The sequence below is a fragment of the Bubalus kerabau genome, chromosome 11 (assembly GCF_029407905.1).
Source record: "Bubalus kerabau isolate K-KA32 ecotype Philippines breed swamp buffalo chromosome 11, PCC_UOA_SB_1v2, whole genome shotgun sequence".
NCBI classification, from domain to species: Eukaryota; Metazoa; Chordata; class Mammalia; order Artiodactyla; family Bovidae; genus Bubalus; species Bubalus kerabau.
In genome coordinates this window covers 21,853,267-21,875,084 of record NC_073634.1, presented here as the reverse complement: position 1 = coordinate 21,875,084, position 21,818 = coordinate 21,853,267, and the positions used below count along the sequence as shown (strand labels likewise).

Genomic DNA, 21,818 nt, shown 5'->3' with positions numbered 1-21,818 from the left:
TTGTTTTTTTAAAATGCAGTGGAGAGTACAGGGCTTTAAATCAAAGAACTCGGGCTAAAGACTTGGACCTGCTCTGTTCCCTGTACCAAACAACGCTTGTGATCTTGCATGAGTCACTTATTCTCTCGATCTCTGTTTTCATATCTGTAAATTCCTCATGGAGTCAGAAAGACAAAATGAAGACAACAAAACTTAAAAAAAAAAAAAAAGGTTTGTAAATGACAGGGCACATTGTAAGTTAAGCTATCATTATTACTGCACCTAGATGTTACTTAAAGACTTTGCTGTTTTTCCCTTCCTTGCAAAGACATCATTTGATCAATGCATCTGACACAGCTTTCTCTTTGTAAATTTTCTTTCTCATGGAGGCACTGGCAAGTATATCTGTGCACATGTACAAATGGCCTTATGAACCATGAAGTGTTGTGAGCTCCACGGATAGTCCCATTTTTCCTTTTTGTAATCATGCAGGGTTCAGGGCCAGAGCCACTAAGACTCATTCCTTCCCACTATCTCCTGAAAGGTATGATGAGCTGCCATTTACCTCACAACATATTCAAGCTCCAATAGAACAGAAAAGGATGAAAAGTACCAGCAAGGTGCTTGAAGCCTAAACCAAGCTGAGGGAAGAAAGAATTAACCATGATAATTATATCACACAGAAGAACAATGTCTAAACAGGGTGAAAGTGAAAGTTGCTTAGCCATGTCTGACTCTTTGCGACCCTATGGACTATACAGTCCACGGAATTCTCCAGGCCAGAATACTGAGTGGGTAGCTGTTCCCTGCTCCAGAGGATGTTCCCAACCGAGGGATCGAACCCAGGTCTTCTGCATGGCAGGTGGATTCTTTACCAGCTGAGCTACCAGGAGAGCCCTAAATAGGATGAAGTTCAAGAGAAAAGACAGCAAAAGAGGTGACAGTGGAGAATGGGGCATTAAGAAAATGCAGATATGGAGCAAGGAGAGCAGGACTAACCTATCCTTGGAAAGGGCAGGGATGGGTGGGAGAACCAGTACTTGGCAGGCATGGAAGTGGAAACAGATATCCGTGCATGATTAGGACACCTGGAAGGGCGTGTCTTGTCACCTGGAAGAGCTCAGCTCAGCTTGTGTTCCATGAGTGAATGAACAACTGAATGGAAAAAATGAACTGAAAATAGGCAACTCAAAAGAAGATTCACAAAGTGAGCAAGTACTGAAATAGGGCAGCCAGTGGCCTGAATGGGCGACAGTCTCGCTGAGAACGGCAATTCCATTCGGATGGGAATGAAGGTGGGAGGAATTTATTCTTCAAGATGAGGGGAAAGAGGTCCACAGACTCCTTTTCTAGTCTATGCAAGTACAGTAAATCCTACAGAAAAGGCGTTTGTGACTTCTACCGAAGGTAGACCTCTTCTGCTAAAGCTTCCAATACTTTATACTCCATCCAGACTGTAAAGGGCTTCTTCCCCAGAATTCTCCATATAATCAGTTCTGACCTTAAATGGCTTTAACTTCTTAACAATGCTCTTTATAAATATGCTGGTAAAGGTCAAGTCATCATAACAGGGTTTTGCATATTCTAAAATGATCTTCTTTATATCTAATCATGGTCTCAAAGAGAAAACTTTTGATGTGGATCACACACAAGGATAAAGTTATGTAGTCTTTTTCCCCTTAAAATACTATCACTATTACAACATATTAGGCTTTCTTTCTATTTCCACTTTCACGTGATTGTTTGGGTTTTTATTCTCCTGACAAAGAATGACGTGAATGCCATTCTCCTTAATAAGTAGGCAGCTCAATATGCTCAAGTCAAGTCATGATCTGAGTCTATTCTGCATTTACTGATTCATTTGAAATTAACGCATATGCAGAGGAAAAGAAAGGACACAATTCCTGACCTGTAGAAATGTCTTTTAGCTGGTGAGACAAGACTTTATCCATGTTAACAGTTACATAACAATGCAAGGAAGTATATGATTAATTGGCAACATGGACAGGATATGTTGGGAGTACCTAGGGAATGAGCTGGGTGTTGGCTGCAGAACAAAGACCTTGTGGATAAAGTGGAATTTAACTGAGAGGTGAGCCCAGTGCTTGGAGCAGAGGATTTCTGCAGTACTAAGAACTGGCCATAAAGAAGGGAGTTGGGGGAAAACTGCAGGGGTTTTATACTGAGACAAGGAGGAGTATTACTACCTAATGGCAGAAAGATAACGTTTCTCTTCTGCAATATATGTCATCATGGCCAATAGTGGGCCTGTTCATTCATTCATTCATAAATGTAGGTTCACATTTTATACCATATGGAAAGCTATAAAATACTCCTATCCCTTGAGAAGCACACAGAGTTTAAGAGAGACTGCCCCCCAAAAATCACTGATTTCAAGTATTATGAAAACTGCTATGATAAAGAGATACATGGGAATTATTATTATTATTAATACATTATAAGAGTAGAGGAGAGACACCTGTCATCTTTAGGGGCTGAAGACTGAAAAACGCTTCAAAGAGAAGGAAATGTAGTCCTGAAAAAGGAGAAGCCTGTAGAAGGGGAAGGCAAATGCAAGGGCCCAAAGCCTGCAAGAATAAGAGGGGGAAGGGCGGGCAGGGTGCGGGGGAGGTAGAGGGGCTATTTCAGGTGGGAACACAGGATGCACGTGGACAAGGGGCAGCAGGGGAGGAAGGGTCACTGACTATTTAAAATACAGGAAACCGAAGAGTGGTGAGAACGCCCTCCCTGCAAATAATGTACCGTGGGATTTCTGAATGGCTTCCTTCTCCATATTTCCAACTCTACATTAGAGTCACCTTTAACTGACCATGCTTTGGCTCTGAATGCCAATGTAAAAACTATGTCAACATTTAATAACTATCCCAAGGTTTATGTTTACAGGACTCACAGAAGCATGGGGATAAGAAGGCCTCTACTCGAACCTCCTTTCCAAAGTGATGTTTTTCCTAAGCATCTCTGGAAGGTGGCCACCCAGAGGAAGAGAAGGCTCTCCAGCCACAGGGAGCTCAGTTTATCTCCGGAAGTAGCCAAGTTCATGACTGTACACCATTAACTGTGAAAAATTATTTTTTCCTTAAATTGAGATTAAATATGTCTTCCTGTGGCTTCTATCCATTTCGACCCCCTAGCGTGACTGAAAAAATAGCCCACCACGCCTCCTACATGCAGATGGTGCTACATTATGTTCGTAACAGTGCACCGAGACTCGTCCCTTTTCCTCTCTACAGGTCTTGTGAATCTACAGCTGGCTCAGTTTTGATTAAGTGATCTAATATCATGTGCCACCTCTTTTCATGAAGACCTTGAAGGGACATCTGTCGCTGGTAGCAATGCTCCATTTTCTTCCTTTACTGATAAGTAAATACGCTTGCACGATACTTCAACCCTTTCTAAGCATTTCACATAAATTAACACATTGTAATGTCATAAGAAAAGGCTGCACCACTGCATTTTTGTAGGTCACAAAACTCTTTGCATGTGTTTTATGATACACTATAAAGGACTGGGCAAGTCCTGTAAAATATGTCTGAGAGAATCCTATGGTTTCTCTCAGGACAATGATTAGGAAATGCCAAAGAACTAAAGCATTTTAAGAGAAGAAAGAAGAAACCAGTAATAAGAACCAATTCTGGATGTCTACTCCAATCATGGACAAATCACCGATACTCACCTTAACTAGAGACCATACACATTCCTATCTTAGCAAACCATTTGTATCATCACAATTACTCATGCAACAGATGTAGATGCTAAGTGCCTGGCACTGGGGAGAAAGAGGCTAGGCATCGGGTTAAGGAAGGCACCATGTGAACTCTGGATGTTAACTGTGGACCAGAAGTCGAAAGAAATGAGATGACTTGTCAAAATCATGACTTAGTGACCTGGGAAAGCTGGAGGGGAGGGCCTGGCAGGGAAGAGGGGAGGGCAACTCAGCAGGGGAACAGCATGTAAGCCCCCAGTGTCCAAGCTCAGTCTTTCCAGAAGCAAAGCACAAAGCGCCAGCTCTATGGTGGTCCTATGAATCCCGGCAAGGATGGGGTCTGGGCACCCCTGAGTTCTCGAGTAAGCCCAGTCCCACAGGGTTAAGCAGACGTCATGCTACTAAGGCTAAACTGACAGCACTTTTCCCCCTATCAAGCCAAAGAGAGATTTGTTTGTTACTTCAGAAAGCATTATAGAAACCTAAACTCATTGTGGCCCAGGCAAGTTATGGGTCTGGGTAGATGTGTAATAGCAAACGTCAAGGATCCCTGAGGAGCAATTCTATGATGGATGCAGTGCTTCATCCCATTGGACACAACAGTTGAACACCTTAAGATTCACTGTGGAGGATCAAACGACATGCCTACCATGGATCCATACCTCGCTGCCTACCTGGCTACATACTGAGGGACACACGTGCCTGTTCAGGACCCAGCCTAGAAAGTGCACAGGCATCCCAGCCTGAGGACCCTCTAAGCATTAGGGACTTATCCTGAGGACACCTGCCTTTGGCCCACACGTGGAACTACCAAGTCACAGTAACAGTTCAGTGACTTCTCCACACAAACAGGAGGATCTTAGGGTTCCCTGGCACTTGGGGAACGCAAACTGCATGCCTGAAATTGATTTCTAGATGCAACCACACTGGAGAGAGGAGAAAGCGTGATAGACAACAGACCAACCTTGTTGGAAGAGTGCAGCAGCCATCCGCTGTGAGTCTGACTTGGGTTTCGTAGCTGTCCAGGGGGCACACGGTTTGCTGAAAGGAGGGGCACTCCACGGTGCTGCAGTCCACACTGAAAACTGGGGGGCAAATAGAGGCACGGGTCACCGTTACGTTTACTTGCACTTAAAAGTCCCCAAATGAAAACCCTGGCTCTTTGAATTTTTGTAGTTTCCTTGTTTCCTGAAAACCCTGTCTTGGCACTGGCATTCTCATTTCAGTCAATGTGAGAGAACTATAATATGACTCAAATTTTCTGTTCAAGAAAAGAAAGGATTAGGACACTGAAGAGTTAAGATGCAGACACAGAGAAAGATGAAGAGTTAGACCAACGGTGGTTCTGTGGATGGTGATGATCAGCCAGAGGTATTTCAGATGGAACAGTTCAAGAGATGAGCAAGGGATTTCGGGGCTTGAGCATTTAACTAGCAGTTAAAAAAAAAAAATCTGACCGATGGTTAGAAACTTTCAAAGAGGCAATCACTCCAGTCCAGACCTATTCACAGACCACAATGCAGTCATAAGAACAAGGATGTTAGAAATGCCATAGAGCAAGGAACAGCTGGGCCATGGCAACAAAACGGATGTGGCAGAGAAGTCGAGTAAATAGTCAAAGATGACTTAGCACATGCTATAAAGTCAGCCGAGGAATGGTGGGGAGCTGGCAAGAAGAAAGACAGGGGCTGAGTATTTCACTATAAGATGGCTGGCACTTTGATGCATGTATTTACCTAAAAATAACTTTCTGTTTTATGTATGATGATTGTTTTTAAATGTAATACTTTAAAATGACAGCTATATCTGCAAATGAGGATGATGACCTTCTCTGGGGGAATGAAGGAGGCAGCCACAGGACCATAAATTCTAACCCTACTGCCCCTCTATCAAGCAAACTTTGAAGGAAAAAAAAAGAGGAGAAAAAGCCAGGATCCCTCTCTGAAGGTGCTTATGTATCAGTTGATTATCTGGTCTTCTGACTGGAGGGCAGAAGTCAGACTGCCAGTAGCTCAAAGTAGCAGGTCTGCAGAGCTCATCAGCATAGCCTGTGTGGGGGGGCGGGCGGGGCAGGAGGGTGGTGCGCAGGGGCAGGGGAGGTGGTGGTTGGCTGCTGCTACCCTCTGATGCAAAGCAGCGAGGCTGCTGGGACCACACCTGTGCATACCTGGTTTGCACTCATAGAGGTCACAGCACTCTCCCGGCTTCCCTGAGGCTTTGGACACAAGGATGTTCAGGTATCCTGGCTGGCAGACTTTCCGCAGGCAGCCCGCGGGGTCACACACACAGCGGCTGGGGAGGGGGCAGCACTCCCCGGGGGGCGCGTAGCCCTCGATCAGAACGGAGTCTTCAGGACAACGTGGAGAGAACTGGACTTCACAGCGGGCCTTGGAGCAATCTGGCTTCTCTTCTGAATGGGAGAGAAAGAGTTTAGCACAGGCCCAAGGGGGCAGCGCGGAGCACTTTCCCCAGAAGTGCTGGCAGTCTTTATGATCTAACTAGCCAAGAGGAGGAGACAGACAGATACCCAGCGAGAACCTCAAATGCAGCTGAGCCTCTCGTGGGACTCTCTCCTGAGACCTGCTCATGACACAGGGCGAGAGGTGGACACTGTCTCTCCCATCATCCCATCCCCCTTCCTTGTGCTGAACAATCCATGTCCAACACATGGACCAGATGAAGAAAGACCAAGGGAAGATACGGATGTGCCATGGAGACCCTGAAAACGGGACTGAGCCACTGACCAATGAAAAGATCTTTAGTTTGAAAGGAGTTTTAAGGGCTGTTCTTTGTGAACAGTGTACATTTAAACACCAAAAACAGACCCACAAATACCTAATGGCTATTTTGGGGTCTGGAGACAAGGTGCATGGCAGTCAACATTGAGGAATTTGACCTTCCCGCTCTGAAATTTGAGGCAATGAAGTACTAAGATGATATGAAAGCTTCAGCAAGATGGATATTGAGCCCAATTCCCATGTCATTTCCCTAAATGACATCTACAGTGTTTCTATCCCTAGCAGAAGTCCATCAGATGTACCTCGTTCTTCCTTCTCCAGTACTGTGTCAGCAACCTACTGCTGCACTTCCATTTTAGAGAGTAAATAAATAAGTAAACCAAGCAAAGACAGACTGAGTTTATGAAGCCCCAGACTACAGCTCAGTTTCTTGGTTTAAGCTTTCAAGAAACCTACAGCAATGTTAGGCCCTGGAGAAAAACCCTGAAATAAACCAAAAGCACATCATCACAGCCCCATGACCTTTGGGGGAAAAGAGTTTGGGACTTGCTGGGGGAAAACACACCATGTGGTACTGGGGTACGTTCATAAACCGTCTTCCCTAGAACAAAACCTGCAAAGAATCACAAAGCTGGGTAAGGTGCCAGAGGTCTCCCAGTTTATCCTTCTAAATGAAAAATTTTAGTCTGTTTTGCAGATAAAGAACCTAAAGCCCTAGCATTCAAGTGATCTATCTAAGGTTAGTGGTAAAAATATAGCAAGAATCCAGGCCTCCTCACTTCTAGTCCACTTAGCTCTTTACATTACAAAAGTAGGTCTATTTACAAAATCTAAGTGTCCCTCAGGTCATTTTCAACCTTGACCACTGTATCTTTCATTTCACTGTCCATCTCCCTTGTCTATTTCTTATTTAATCAAAAGATAGCATAGGTGAGTCTTCATATTCATAGTTCTAGTAAATTCATGCAAAGATATTTCTCGAGTGCCTGCTGTTTCAGCAGCCTTGTTTCCACAAGGAAAACAAACATAGATCCCTGCCCTCATATAGTTTACAAGGCAGGAGAGAGTGGTATAAAATAATCAGTACAATGAATAAGCAAACTATACAGCAGGAGCAGCTGGTAAGTGCTAGGTGTGTGTGGGGGGAGCAGAGCAGAGGAAGGGGGAATCAGTGCATGGAAGAAGTGGCGGGGGCGGGGGGGTCCAGTTACAATTTGGTCGGAATAGGCATCACTGGGAAGCTGATTTCTGTAAACCTGATTTGAACAGGTTTACAGAAGTGAAGGGTGGGCCACAGAGAAGCGCGTCCCAGCAGAGGGCACAGCTATGGCACTTCTGCACGTCCCAAGAAGAGCAAGAGGCCAGTGTGGCAGCAACAGGATGTACAGAGGATGCATATACCCGATTTCACATCACAACCCTGAGCAACTGCCTTGAGAAGAGAACATAATTAAAAGGAATTCCGCTCCTGGATCCCCATCAGTGTGGGCAGAACAGATCAAAGAGCTGAGGAGGAGAAGGGTGTATGGGAGATGAAGCACGTAGAGTACACTGATGGATGATCTGGCAAATACAAACACATGGCCTCATAGTGAATAAGAGGCTATGACTTTAACTGCAACTAGCACTTAATTTCTACTCTTGTTAATGTGCTGTCATCAACGTATTCTGTATCACATTCTACTACATTCTAATCGCGCAAAATATTTGTTACGTATGATCAGACTTCTCAAACATATGCTTCAATACAACCCAACACATTAGATCTTCCTATTTATTCTGCTCTTTAAGTTTCTTTTAACAGTTCCAACATTGTCACCTACTGGTGTATATTTTGCAGCTCAAGCCTTAAGAGATTTACTTAAGACCTGCCTTAGTCACACAGGTGGGATTAACGTAGGCCACCACAAACACTGTCTGAAATGACTGAAGAATGTTAAAAATAAGGATTAAATCTTACTAAATGCTTTTCTAACTTTTGTCAAGATTTATATTGGCTTTCCCTTTAATTTATTAATATGATCAATTAGTAGATCTCAAACCAGTCTGAGGATAAACCCGCTTTCTAAAGACCCAGCTGGATTTGACTTCCCAACATTTTGATATTTTTAGATTAATGAGTTTGTAATACTAGCCCGGAGCTCTCTGTGCGTGTGTGCGCATGCATGCTGGCCTCATCCAGCCTTAGTTTTAGAACTTTCTTAATGAAATGTTTATCATTCTACCTCTTTCTCGGCTATAAAGCAGTTCGAGTAACCCAAGAGTTATCTATTCTTTGATGTTTTCATACAACTCACTTATGAAACTACCTGAACTCAGGAGGTTTTTTTTTTGTTTGTTTGTTTGTTTTAAAGAAGGAAAGAACAGATTTCTTCTTTGGCTACTGGATTATTCAGGTGTTCCACCTCTTTTAGAATTATCTGTACTAACACATATTAGTTAAGAAATACCTCATTCACCTAGATTCTCAAATTCACTTCAGGCTTTACAGACCAAGCTTTCTTTATTTATATGTTCAAGGGTTCTTTCAAGTTTTCAAATCTATTCCTTCTTTGATTTTTAGAACGTTTAACTGGCTTTCCTCTAAATTTAAAGATTAATGTTTAGTTCACTTTCTCTTTTATTTTCTCAGAAGTGTGAATAATTTTAATTATGATTTTAATACTTTAGCCAGATGCTGTTTTTGTTTTAATTTCTGATATGTAGTACTTTAATGTAACTCGTCATTTCTAATTCCATTTGATCTCCTAACTAAAGACATTTAAGAACAGCGTTACCAAATTTCGGTGTGGATAGATTGTCTTTGGCTTTCTTTATGAGTTTAATTTATAGTTTCACTGCCCTATTGTCAGAGAATTTAGGCTATACAATCTTCTACTTCTGTTAATTTCTTGAGTTTATCCATTTTTGTTTTTTGGCATGGGGGTATGTTTACATGGCTGATGGCCAACTTTAAAATATATGAGTATTCATAAAGGACATATATTCTGTTTTTTGAATACAAACCTGCAAATCTATTAAATCAAGCTTAATTATGACCCTCAGCTTACCCAGATCTTACACTTTTTACCTGATTTCCAAGAAGTATCTATAAAAATCTCCCACAATGAACCAGCAACTTCCCCTTGTATTTCTAACACTTTGTATTTTTCAAGGCTGTGTTGATAACTTCATGACTAGCAGGCATAAGATTCAAGCCTGTTATACTGACTTGGCAAACTGTAAAGTGATGATGCTCTCAAGGAATTTAGATTTCTAAGATATAACTTTTTTATTTTGTAATCATTAATGTTCTTAGCTTTATTCTTTTCTTCTACCATCTATTCACCTTTCAATAGATTACCTAGAACACTTACTCATCCAGCATCCTTCCCTTCCTCCAACCAGTCGTCTGTCACTTAAACCCAACTATGGTTACCAGAGCACCAGGAATTGTCTTTCTAATACCTTCTTTCTCAGCCTGTTTCTAAATAATTCCTGCAGTAGATTTCATTTATTCATTCGTCTCTCCTCCATCTCTCTTTCATGGAGAAAATAAAGAGAAAACTATAGACACACCATATATTTTTCTATCGTTTAGAAGGCGGCTATGACATTACCTCTGAATTTTAAGTTTTATCCATTTGAACAGAAGCCTCTCTTAACTCTTAATCAATATATAATATTTAACTTAATTAACAAGCTTTTCAGTCTGGTTCCCCTGGCAACACTTCGCAACTGGCATCTTAAAAAAAAAAAAGAAAAAAAACTTCCCCAGATACAGAAAAACTAAAGTGACAGTATCACTTACAACAGAGATAATTAAGGGAAATAAGCTGGTTTCATCACATTAACATCATATTAATAATCTTCCTTTAAGAGGTGAGTTCTCAAAATGCTGAGAGTCACCCAGTATTAAAGTGACATTACAATAATAATGGCAAGTTTCTATTAATCCTCATCACTTTAACCCATGTGCCTGCATCTTGGCTATTTGTAAACTTTCTCCAGGTCCATATGCCAGGAGGAAAAGTACAATCATGATCTACAAGTAGCAAATGCATTCAAGGTTTTATTTTTTTGTTTTAAACACAGATTTAATTAAACCAAAGCCAAAAGAAAAATGACTAAATAGAAAAATTTTACTGCCAGATCCTCATTCTATTTAATTTCTGTAGAGTCTCACACATCTGACACTGAAGCCTTCTTCCTTTTTCAAAATACCTTAAAATGGCCACTTAAAAATAACAGCAGATACTCTGTACACTTATTAATGGAAAACAGGCCACGTGAGTGAGTGCAAGTTGCTCAGTCGTGTCCAACTCTTTGCGACCCCATGGACTATAGCCACCAGGGTCCTCTGTCCATGGAATTCTTCAGACAAGAATACTGGAGTGGGTTGCCATTTCCTTCCCCAGGGCATCTGCTTGACCCAGGGATGGAACCCGGGTCTCCTGCATTGTAGGCATATTCTTTACCATCTGAGCTACCAGGGAAGCCCTAGGCCACGTAAAATGGACTAGTAAATTGAGACTGGCAACTGCAAAGCCGATGCTTCTGGGCACTCTGCTTTGCTGAAGTCTGTCCTGCTTCTCATATATACAGCATACGTGCACACAGGGGGCCACTGTCACACACACAGGGAACTCGTCATCATTCTGAGACAGTCCTTGGGCATTCCTAACTATGGAGGTATTTCAAGGGACCCCAAATTTGGATTAAAATAATGTAGTAGGTAGAAGATGGCATTAAGAAGGGAAGAGTCTGGGATCACTGTTTTCCCCACACCTCACTGGTAATCTCCTTCCTTTATTATAACCTCATTCCTTTATAATCCAAAGTCCCAGAATAGCTATGGCATCGATGCAGGGTACCACAGGGGCCACTAGGTGGTCCTGGGAGACACATCTTTGTACCAGTTGAGATGCAATCTATGAATCCTTTTTTAATCCATTCATTCAACACATATTTACTGAGTGACTTCCATGCACCAGGGGTTCTAGGCAGAGGGCTTAGAGCAGGCAATAAAACAAAGTCCTTGCTTGCTTTACTGGATTTACCATTGCAGAGGAGTTACATAATAAACAAAGAACTACACAGCATCATGCCAGACAGCAACAAATTCTTGGAAGCAGAATTGGCCATCTGGGTATAAAGTACTGGCCAGGTAGGGGAGGTCAGGACATGGCACCTGCACGAAGACCTGGATAAAAGGTGGCGGAAGGTGGGCAAATGTAGGGCCGGGGAGGGGAGGTCCCAGATATAGGAAACAGCAAGAATAAAGGCTCCAAGGCAAGAACAAGCTTACTCTCCATGTAAAAAATATTTATCTCATGACAGTTAAGAAGAAATCTGAATTAGTACACTTCACAAGTAGAAAATACCAGTAAAGACAAGAAAAATATTTTGATGAGTGAGAGTTCTTATTAAGGATTCAATTCTCACTGTCAGGCTAGAGTACTGAAAGCAGCATCTGCTCACTGGACACCTTCTCTGGGGGAGGAGGCACGATGCCTCGCCTCGTGCTCACAGCCCTTCACTCTCCCATGTGAAGGAGACGACCTTGGCATCGCTACTTGGCAGATGAGGAGACAGGCACAGAGAGACTAAGAAACTTGGCAGAGGTCACACAGTAAGTGGCAGAGCTTCCCAAGCACAGTCTTCACACTAGTGCACAATGCGGAAAGCAAGAGAAACTTCAACTTTCCTGGTATGTGCATGTCTAGTCAATGGCTACAGTTTTGCTCACATGTAGAATGCGAAGGTCACTTGCAAAGGTAAAGAGGTTCAGGGTCTTCGGCTGTGTCCTCATCACTTTCTGGTTGGCCATTCTCCCCATCTCATTTGCTCCTTGGCCGTACAGACATAAAGGAGGGGCTTTCTTACATCCAGCATTATTTTGTTTTGAAAGCTTCTATTACAAATGCAAGAGACATGTCATTCTATGCTTTTAAATCTAGAGACTGACTCCTTTAAAGTTACACTGTGAATTCTTTTCATTCACATTCCATGATTTTATCATAACCTTTTTTGGCAGGCTCTGCAGTGAAGACTTGTTCCACACAATCATAACCCCAAGGGGAAAAAATTAGGCTTGTTGATACAGTCCCAGAAATATTTCATATTTCAGTTCGTTCGGAAACACCAGCTGTACTTTCCCAGCATTTTCTTTCAGAATTTAACAGCGATGGAACCCACGCAGAGCCTTTCCTTGGTGGTTTGTTAAGCATGCCATATTAAATTGTTTTCAAATACCTAATAAAGTTGTACTGGAGTGGAATGTAAATTAACCCAATATAAAGAACAATAATTAAATGATCTGTAAGACCACAACATATGATTCTTAAACTCAGTGGTTCTCAACCCTGGCTGTGCATTAGGCTCACTTACAAAGCTTTTAAGTATGCCACTGTCTTGGAGCCCTTCTCAAATCAATTACATCAGAATTTCTGGGGGAAGAACCTGAGAATTTCTATTTGTTTCAATAGCTCCCTGGGTGAGTCTATCCTGTGATAAGGGTTGAGAACCACAGTGTTACTTCTTCCAGCAAAATGAGAATCTTTACAATGGAGTTCTCTATTGACAACAAAGCTTTACCAGGGGCACGTTCAAACATCCTGGCAAATGGCAGCTGGCCAAATGCCAAAAACACACGAAGCCCTCCAGATGTCTGCCTGTGACTGAGTGGTCCAGGCTGTGTACTGAGCCCCTGGTACCTCCAGGAGTCTTCCAGACCACACATCTTTTCTAAGCAGGATATTACTGAGCTGAGTTGTAAACGATGCTTTCAATTAGAGCCTGGCTGGGCCTGCAGCACCTGCAACAGTATCAGCTGGGAGCTTGTGAGAGCTCAGAAGCGCCACCCATGCCAGGCCTACTGAGTCTGAATCTGCATTGGAGCAAGATGCCCAGATGCGACAAAGTGCTCTAGATGGGTGGTTCTCTAACAATGGTCCATGGACCAGCACATCAGCTTTTCCTGGGACCTTGCTGGAGAGGCAATTGTAAGGCCCACATCTTGAGCGTGGGGCCTGAACAAACCCTCTGCTGAACGAAGTCTGTCTGAACAAACCCTCCAGGGGATTCTCATGCGTGCTATCCTTTGAGAACCGCAGTGCTAGAATTCTGATTCTCAACATCAGAAGCCCCTGTGGAACTTAAAAGGTTCAAAAGCTCAGAATACATCCCAAACCAATTAAGTCAGAATCACTAGAAGTGGGACCCCAGTATCAGTCATTTTAAAAAGTCTCCCAGGTGACTCCAATGTACAGTAAGGATTTATTCACTGTTCTAGCACACACACACACCACTCCCATCCCCTGTTCCATGGACAGAGGAGCCTGGTGGGCTACAGTCCATGGCGTTGCAAAGAGTCGGACACGACTGAGTGACTAACACTTTTTTTTTTTTACTAGCACACACACAGCACTCCCATCCCTTATTCTCCCAGTAGATTCAAAGCCGCTTTCAATCCTAGGAAACGTGAATCAACAATTTCTCTGGAATCTTCCTGACAGAGGTCAGAGCTTCCTGGGAGGAATGAAAAAAGCTTGGAGGGGTTTCCAGGATCTGTTTCAGGTGGTAGGTGCTGGGGAAGAGGGAGCAGGGAATAGGAGAGACCCCAAATGGGCCCCATATGCATCTGCCAGGGTTTTAAATCATAGTTTATGGAAGTTTATTAGAGTTGTTGAGTCCAGAGACATTTTATTTCATCATCTGTTAATTCACACCAGGAACATATATTGAATTTACTCCCAGAAGGATTTGCCATTCAAATAATTACATCATATATTCATATATGGTAACAAGTTTTCAAAATCTAACAATGAATTCATTTTTTCAAAATTCTGGCAATAAAATAAGGCCTAAGGAGATCCTAGATAAATGTAAAAGAACTGAAGATTGGTTTCAAAACGATTAATTTTACCTAATAAACTATACAGCCTTCTCTGAATACTTGTCCCCTTGTTGCCATATACACGAGCCCACAAAAAATGAATGAAAATTATCAGAGAATAAAACAAATGACTAATGAGGAAAGACTTAAATGAACTAAATTTGTACAGTCAGTTCAGCAACATCTTAAGAGGAATCTTCATAACAGCTTGAAAATGTCACACAGGCATAAACATTAGAAATGAAGAACTCTCCAGGGTGGCGTAAATGGAAGGCAACATCCATTATCAAACACAAACAAAGCCTCTATTGTGCTGAGTGGTTCTGCGACTTTTGGGTGGGTCACTTTCCATACTTCAAATTTTCCTCCAGAGGAAAAGGATGCTGCTACTAACTTGGTTGTTGCTTTGTGTAAATGTGACATGGATTTGAGAAAACAGACTAAAATGCCAGATGTTTAAAAGGTGAAATGAAGGATCTGTCTGGTGCGTCCCATCTGTAAAATGAGGCACTGGCCTTTGTGGGCGCATAATGAACCTACTCCAACCAGAAGCCCTGTGAGCCCTTCCTCTGCCATCAGGTTCCAGGGGCTCTTGGCCTCTGCTTATTTAAGGAAGACCAACAAATAACTAACTGTGGGATTAAAGGAGAGCCAGTCTTTTTTTTTTTTTAAGAACTCTAATATTTGTTATCACTGTAGAGCTTTTGCAGTATAGTAGGAAATGTGATCATATGTGATTTTAAAAATCAAAGAACTGTAAACCAAGGGCTCTGTAAATAATATTGTCAATAATTTCCTGAGTCCCAGAGGTGGTATATGGATCTCAAACATCTTCAGAAGGACTCCAAAGAATATTACGTGCTAACCTAACATCTTCAGAGGTTCCTCAAAGTGACTATATTTATGTGGTTAAAATGATAAATCAACCACAAAAGGCAGATGAATAAAGGACAGCAGAGTCTACAGAACACTGCTGCTGTTCTATCTCTGCTGACAAGAGCAGGCAAATAAAGAACAGCAAGCTCTCTGACTGTTCAACTGGTAGTTCTCATGAGGGTTTGCACATTCTGGGGAGAAAAGAAAACACATGTGCCTAAAACTATAGAAACAGTTTTGAAAACATATTTTGGCCATTTATTTTTTCCTTCCTCTTCCTACTTTTCTTATTTCTGTTTTACTGAAGATAAACTACTTGTATCACTTACTTGTCATTTAACAGTAGTTACTTTTTAATCTTCTTTACATGGGAGTCAGTCAAACTATGGGTTTACCACTAATGTTTGAAGGCCAGAAAGAACTATGTTCAAATCTTGACTCCTCTACAACTAGCTGTGTGATCTCTCTGGGTCATAATTTCCTCAGGGTTGTTTTAAGTGTCAAGGAGATAAATATTACAAGTAGGCCTATGCCTGGCACATCTACTTGCCCAACTAATAGTAGTTCTTATCATCCTCATCACTGATTATTAGAAAAAGTCTGGGCTTTGAGTTAGAATACTCACTACACCTGTGTATTGAACAGGGCATAAAAATACCTGTTCCACAAGGACTCTTGCGAAACTGTCTAAGATGGCACAGGGAACTCTGCTCAATGTTATGTGGCAACCTGGATGGAAGGGGAGTCTGGGGGAGAACAGATACAGGTGTATGTATGGCTGAGTCCCTTTGCTGTCCCCTGAAGCTACCACAACATTGTCAATTGGCTATATTCCAATACAAAATAATAAGAAAAAAAGAACTTTACAAGTCTTCTTAGAGACTAAAAGAATGTACACATTCTTTCAAATATAAAATATTATATAAATATAAAAGAATATTTCATATATTTTATATGTATGCATATGTATGTGTATAAACACACGCACACACAAAACAGTAGTAGGCTCTCTGATTAGCTCACTTTCTGTCTCAGTTTGTTTTAAACCTAACGCCCAATATGATGCCTGGGCATAATGAACACAGATAAGATCATTAAATGTTTGCTCTTATTGACAAAGGTAAGTGTTACTCACTCAGTCGTTTCCAATTCTTTGCGACCCCATGGATAGTAGCCCACCAGGTTTCTCTACCCATGGATTTCTCCAGGCAAGGATCCTGGAGTGGGTTGCCATTCCCTTCTCCAGGGATCTTTCTGACCCAGGGATTGAACTCAGGTCTCCTGCACTACGGGTAGATTCTTTACCATCTGAGCCACTAGGGAAGCTCAGGAAAGACAAAGGTTAAGATGACAATCACACACATAAATATGCTATATATCACCCCCACACACACACATACCTTAGCATGCCCAACACACACCGTCATCTTACTACGCTAAAAGTTGTGCTCAAGTGCTGTTTCTCTGTCAGCTTCGACTACTTTATTCATTCCTTTTTTTGTAAAGGTTACTTATAAAGCCTAGTTCCTCACTCTGGAGAGAAGACAGGCAGCTGGCTTATTTATGGCGCTTTCCCTGGAGAGTCTTCCTCAGCTATTTCTGCATTCAGGATGTGTGGATGGGCCCTCTTCCACAGCGACCTGACTGACAAGACGGCATATGTGGTAACAAGTGACTCCCCCACGCAAAGGCCTCCTGACATTTACCCCGTGCCTTGAAGGAAGTCTCTCCCAGTGGGAGAGACCACCTCTTCACTGCAGACCACCTCTGATGGTCAGCACCTCTCACAGCAGCCTCACTCCCTTCCCACGACTTTCTGTGAAGACTTCTCCACCTCTCTGACCGTTCCTTTGGCTCCAGCTCCAACTTTCTGATCAGACATGCGCCGGGCTGAGCCCCTGAAAGGGCCCCCCGTTTCTATGCTGTCTTTGTATCCTTTGTGTACCCACGGTGTAAACCCTCGTCCACTGCGACGGCACCCGGAGACTACAAATATGTGAGCTGCAGCTGAGCAAAGGGATGTGTTTACTTTCCATCCTGAACTACAACTTGACCTGCAGCAAAAACAAAAATACTGCAATGTGTATTTTTTCCCAGAAATGATAATTATAGTACTCCAAACATTTTTCAAACTTCAACTACCAAAATGGAAAAGGCATCTCAAAAAATAATTTATTAAATAGGCACTTATATTCTTGGTAGCCCTTACATGGAAATTCTACTTTTTTTTTTTTCATAGCCATGAAAGGGCTTGGCTCCTGGCTCAAAACCCTCTTCCAGACTAATGTGGGACTCAGCCTGCAGGCTGAGAGGTAAGTGGCTGAAGAGCCGTCCCTCTTCATTTGCAGTCAGCAAGGGGCTATAGCACTTTTTGCCACTTTAAAAGTACCAGCAATGGAAAGGAGCAAAGTCTGTACACTGGGTGATACAAAGGCACGTCTGCACAAGTGGCTGAGGACAGATGTGGAAGCAGGTGGCCCCATTCAGGAGGTACAGTATTTAGACCCCTTTAGGAGCAGCACATGAATCCCAGCTTATTTTTCTTCCTCTCTCTGAAGAGGATGTTTCCTCATCTCATTCCCCACTTGCGGTTTTTCTGGACAGTAACTCTCATCAGGGTACAGCCATTGTTACCAACACTCTCAGCTCTTCCACACTTATTAGAGTCTCATCTAAACATAGTGGAAGGCTTCAGAAACACAGGCTCTGAGCCTCACCTCCAGAGCTGTTGACTAAGTTCTGCTGGGTTCGGGCCTGAGAATATGCATTTCTGACAAGTTACTGATGCTGCTGTCTGAGTACCAAGCTTTGAAAACCACTGCTGTGGACCATATCTGTTCCCCTCTTGTAAACTCAGCCAAGTTTCCCAGGTGGCTCACTGGTAAAGAAATCGACTGCCAATCAGAAGACTCGGGTTTGATCCTTGGGTCAGGAAGATCCCCTAGAGAAGGGCATGGCAACCCACTCCAGTATTCCTGTCTGGGAAATCCCATGGACAGAGGAGCCTGGCGGGCTACAGTCCATGGGGTTGCAAAAGAGTTGGACAGGACTCAGCAGCTAAACAGCAATAAAGCTCAGCCTGACTCTCTCCTGCCCCTAGGCAAAGCTGTCTTTCTACCTTTGTTTCTGTCTCTAAAGGCATGTGGTAGAGCCTGCTTTAGGTACAAGAGGACAGTAAGGCGTGCTGGATGAAATTGATGAAACTGAGCAACAGAGGTCCTAGCCAGTCTCACCAAGTTTCATATTAAAGAGCAACTCGCATGTAGCTACCATCTCAGGCCAGAGTGGGTTGTGTTGCTGCCAATGAACACCATGCTTAGTGCTGGAGCTGCTTCCCCACTTCAGGGACATAGCTTATTTCCAAGTATTTTCAAATACAACAAAGGACATAATGATTCCATTAATAAGTCTAAGCAGAACAAATTAAAGGGGACACAGTGGTTTACGATGAAGCAATTCTCACAAATGCATACCCTACTAATTGGGAATTTGTGGCAATTTGGAGTAAGAATGCAATGAAATTTAACTTCATGTGTATTATGGGCTCCATGAAGTTGCTTGGGACCTAAGTTCCTTTATTTTTTGGCTCTTCAAAACCTGCTGTGTTAGGGGACTGCTCTGGAAGTCCAATGGTTGAGACTGTGCTTCCACTGCAGGGGGTTCAACTCCTGATCTGGGAACTAGGATCCCACAGGCTGTGTGGTCAGAAAAGAAAAAAAAAAAATTGAATGGTGGGGGAAAAAAAAAAACAAACCCTGCTGTTTTAGCCCGTGTTCATAGTCTTCTAACCAGTGGGAAGGGAGAAAAGTGGAAACCAGGCACAGCTCTCAAGGGTGAAATGTGCAAAGTTACACTATTGCTGCTTCTCTCTTTACATAGCCAGGACCGAGTCACACAGCCACGCCGACCTGCAAGGGAGTCTGGAAATGTCATCTTTATTCCGGGTGGCCATCTCTCTAGTTAAAACCATATATCTATGGGAGAACAGGGGACTGGACACGTGGGTATGAGGACGAGAAACTCTGACAGCAAGTTTCCTAGGAAAGTCAACTCTATAAATAAGGGAAGTATCTTGCTTACCCTTTGAAGAATCAAAGTACAAAAAGCATTCTGAAAAATCACCTGGGAAACACTCAAATAAGCAATACATGTGCTTCATACCAAAGATCCACACCTAGATGTTAAAAGTACCTGCAGGATGCTTATTCATTCAGCAACTCCACAGATATTTAATAATCAAGTACCATGAATGAGACATGGTAATCAGTTATATATTTTAATAAACCCTTAGCTATCAGTAAGCCTAGATTTTTCACACATATAAATTTCAAGCAGAAAGCCTGGGCTTTTTTGAAATGTTCTGTAACTCACAATTTTCGACACATCAACCTGATCTTTTCTATAAAGTATATTTAAAAAAATGAGGGACTGGAGATTTGAAGGTTTAATTGCAAAAGAGTAAAGGAATTAATATACTTGTTCTTACATAAAAATGTGGGAATGATTCTATCCATAGGACTTACTTGTTGAAGAAAAAAAGTTTTCTTCATCAGAAATTCTTATATCTAAGTAGAGAAGACAGTGGCCTAGAGAAGCCAAGTGACTTGCCCAGATCACTGGACCTAGAATGGCCAAAAGCCAGGTCTCCTGGGGAATCCCACAGTGGTTCCATCAAGACACACCATTATCATCCCAACTTTCTCATCTTTCAGTCTGAAGTCTGATAGTCATCTCTTCCTTAATAGTAAAAACTGCTTAGATTCTAGCTTAATAAATATCTGATCACAAAACTTTATCATGACATCAGCTAAATATACAAAGCAAAGCAAACCAAAAATAACCTTTATAAGCAGAATGGCTAAGAAAGGTCAGAAGCGCAACCTCTGGTCACAGGGTGGCTGGGGTGCTATCCACCACCCAGGTGCTGATAGGCTACACACCCACACACGCACAGCCTCACCCTCTGAGACACAGAGAACAAATATGCTGGGAATGGGAGGGATGGCGAGCCTGCCAAGATGGACTACAGGGGAATCTGTGTGCACACCAAATGCCCTGGGACTGGGCCATGAAGGGAGATGACTACCAAGAGGAACACTCTAGTGCCTTCAAACCATAGGGACTTCTCTATAACAATTCAATCCCCAGGAAATTTAGAGCTCTGGCAATTTCCCCAGCCCATTCAGAATATGAGGTCCAGCCAGAAAAAAAGTGGAAACTAAGACCAGAGGAGCTGGTCATACCAGACAGGGTCTTTCAGCATTGAAGATGGTAGAAAGCTTCATGTGGAAGCTAGAGACCACTCTCTGCTCTAGTTCTGCTCCTTGGTTCTGTGGTAGAACGGGCTTCCCTGGTGGCTCAGATGGTAAAAAATCCGCTTGCAATGCCGGAGACCTGGGTTCGATCCCTGGGTTGGGAAGATCCCCTGGAGGAGGGCATGGCAACCCACTCCAGTCTTCTTGCCTGGAGAAGCCCCATGGTCAGAGAGGCCTGGTGGGCTATAGCCCACAGGGTTGCAAAGAGTTGGACACAACTGAGTGACTAAGCACGCGTGCACGCACAGACTTACCTGTACATCTGCTCCTGGTGCAACCCTACAGATACGCATATGTACAGAGACTCCGTCTTGATACTGAGGGTATGCTTCTGCCTGCCCAGTGTCAGAGCATTGTGGCTTCCTCATCCAGCAATGAGAAGAGAGCCAGCTGCCCTGTTCCCTGCCTTTTTCTCTTCTTTTCCTTACTAGTTTCCTGTTTAAAAATCATAGCTGTCCTCATCCCCAGGAAAGCCACTCTTTAAAATTCAGGGTTTATTTACGCCAGTACTATCCTTTGTCCATGTTATAACTGGGAGTTAAAAAACTTGCCTTGGAAGGAAACTAGATATGAGCAAGGTGGGGCAGAGGGCGAAGGTAATCCCACAGGTTCTAGTGACACTGGGAGCCTGATGGCTTGCTGTACGTGAATTTCTATTCTAAGCACTTTTTAACAACAGAGTAAGATGCCACCTTTCTCCCTGATCTAATGCCCAATCTCAGACCTCCAGGATTTAGGGAAGATACTGTCCCAATCTCCAGTTCTACTTGGAGACTCACTGTTTCACTGCTCTCCCTCTGCAGGAGGCTTTCCTCCTAGGAGGCTGGCAGAATCTGATCAGCCAGATATTCTTTTTGGAAAATAGAACCAGGTGTTTAATACAAGTGGCTACTAATATATACTAGGAATTTTACCTGATCTTAAAGACTTCAACAACAAGAGATTAAAGACATCTCAGCTGACCTACAAGATTAATGGTGTAATTCAAAAAGGTTATTCGGTCACCATATCACTACTCGGCCTCCATAAAAAAAAAAAATCAGGTGGAAATATATTACAGTCAGAATTCCACAAGAGAATCCCCAAGGTCTTTATAAACACTAATGGGTGCACGATGGATGCCACAGATTACAGGTGTCCCAGAAAGTGCCATCTGACACACTGGCCAGTGTACTCCCTGGATATACCTAGAAATTGCTCTTATTTTTGAATCGTACATTTCAGAGATTCAATCTACTGCCAACCAAAGCACACCAGCTTATAAATTTGTCCCAGATTTCTGTTTGTTTTCTTGTTAAAAAAAACTCACT

General features: G+C 42.7%; 1 protein-coding gene across 1 annotated transcript in view; it reads right to left on the bottom strand.

The window, feature by feature from the left end:
• Window positions 1–21,818, bottom strand: part of CRIM1 (cysteine rich transmembrane BMP regulator 1) — a 207,014-nt gene that overhangs the window by 107,661 nt on the left and 77,535 nt on the right. Inside the window, exons 3-4 of the mRNA XM_055539793.1 lie at window positions 5,871–6,113; window positions 4,668–4,788 (exon numbers count right to left, since the gene is read on the bottom strand). Coding sequence (XP_055395768.1) covers window positions 4,668–4,788; window positions 5,871–6,113 — 364 coding nt within the window. The remainder of the gene's footprint in view (window positions 1–4,667; window positions 4,789–5,870; window positions 6,114–21,818) is intronic.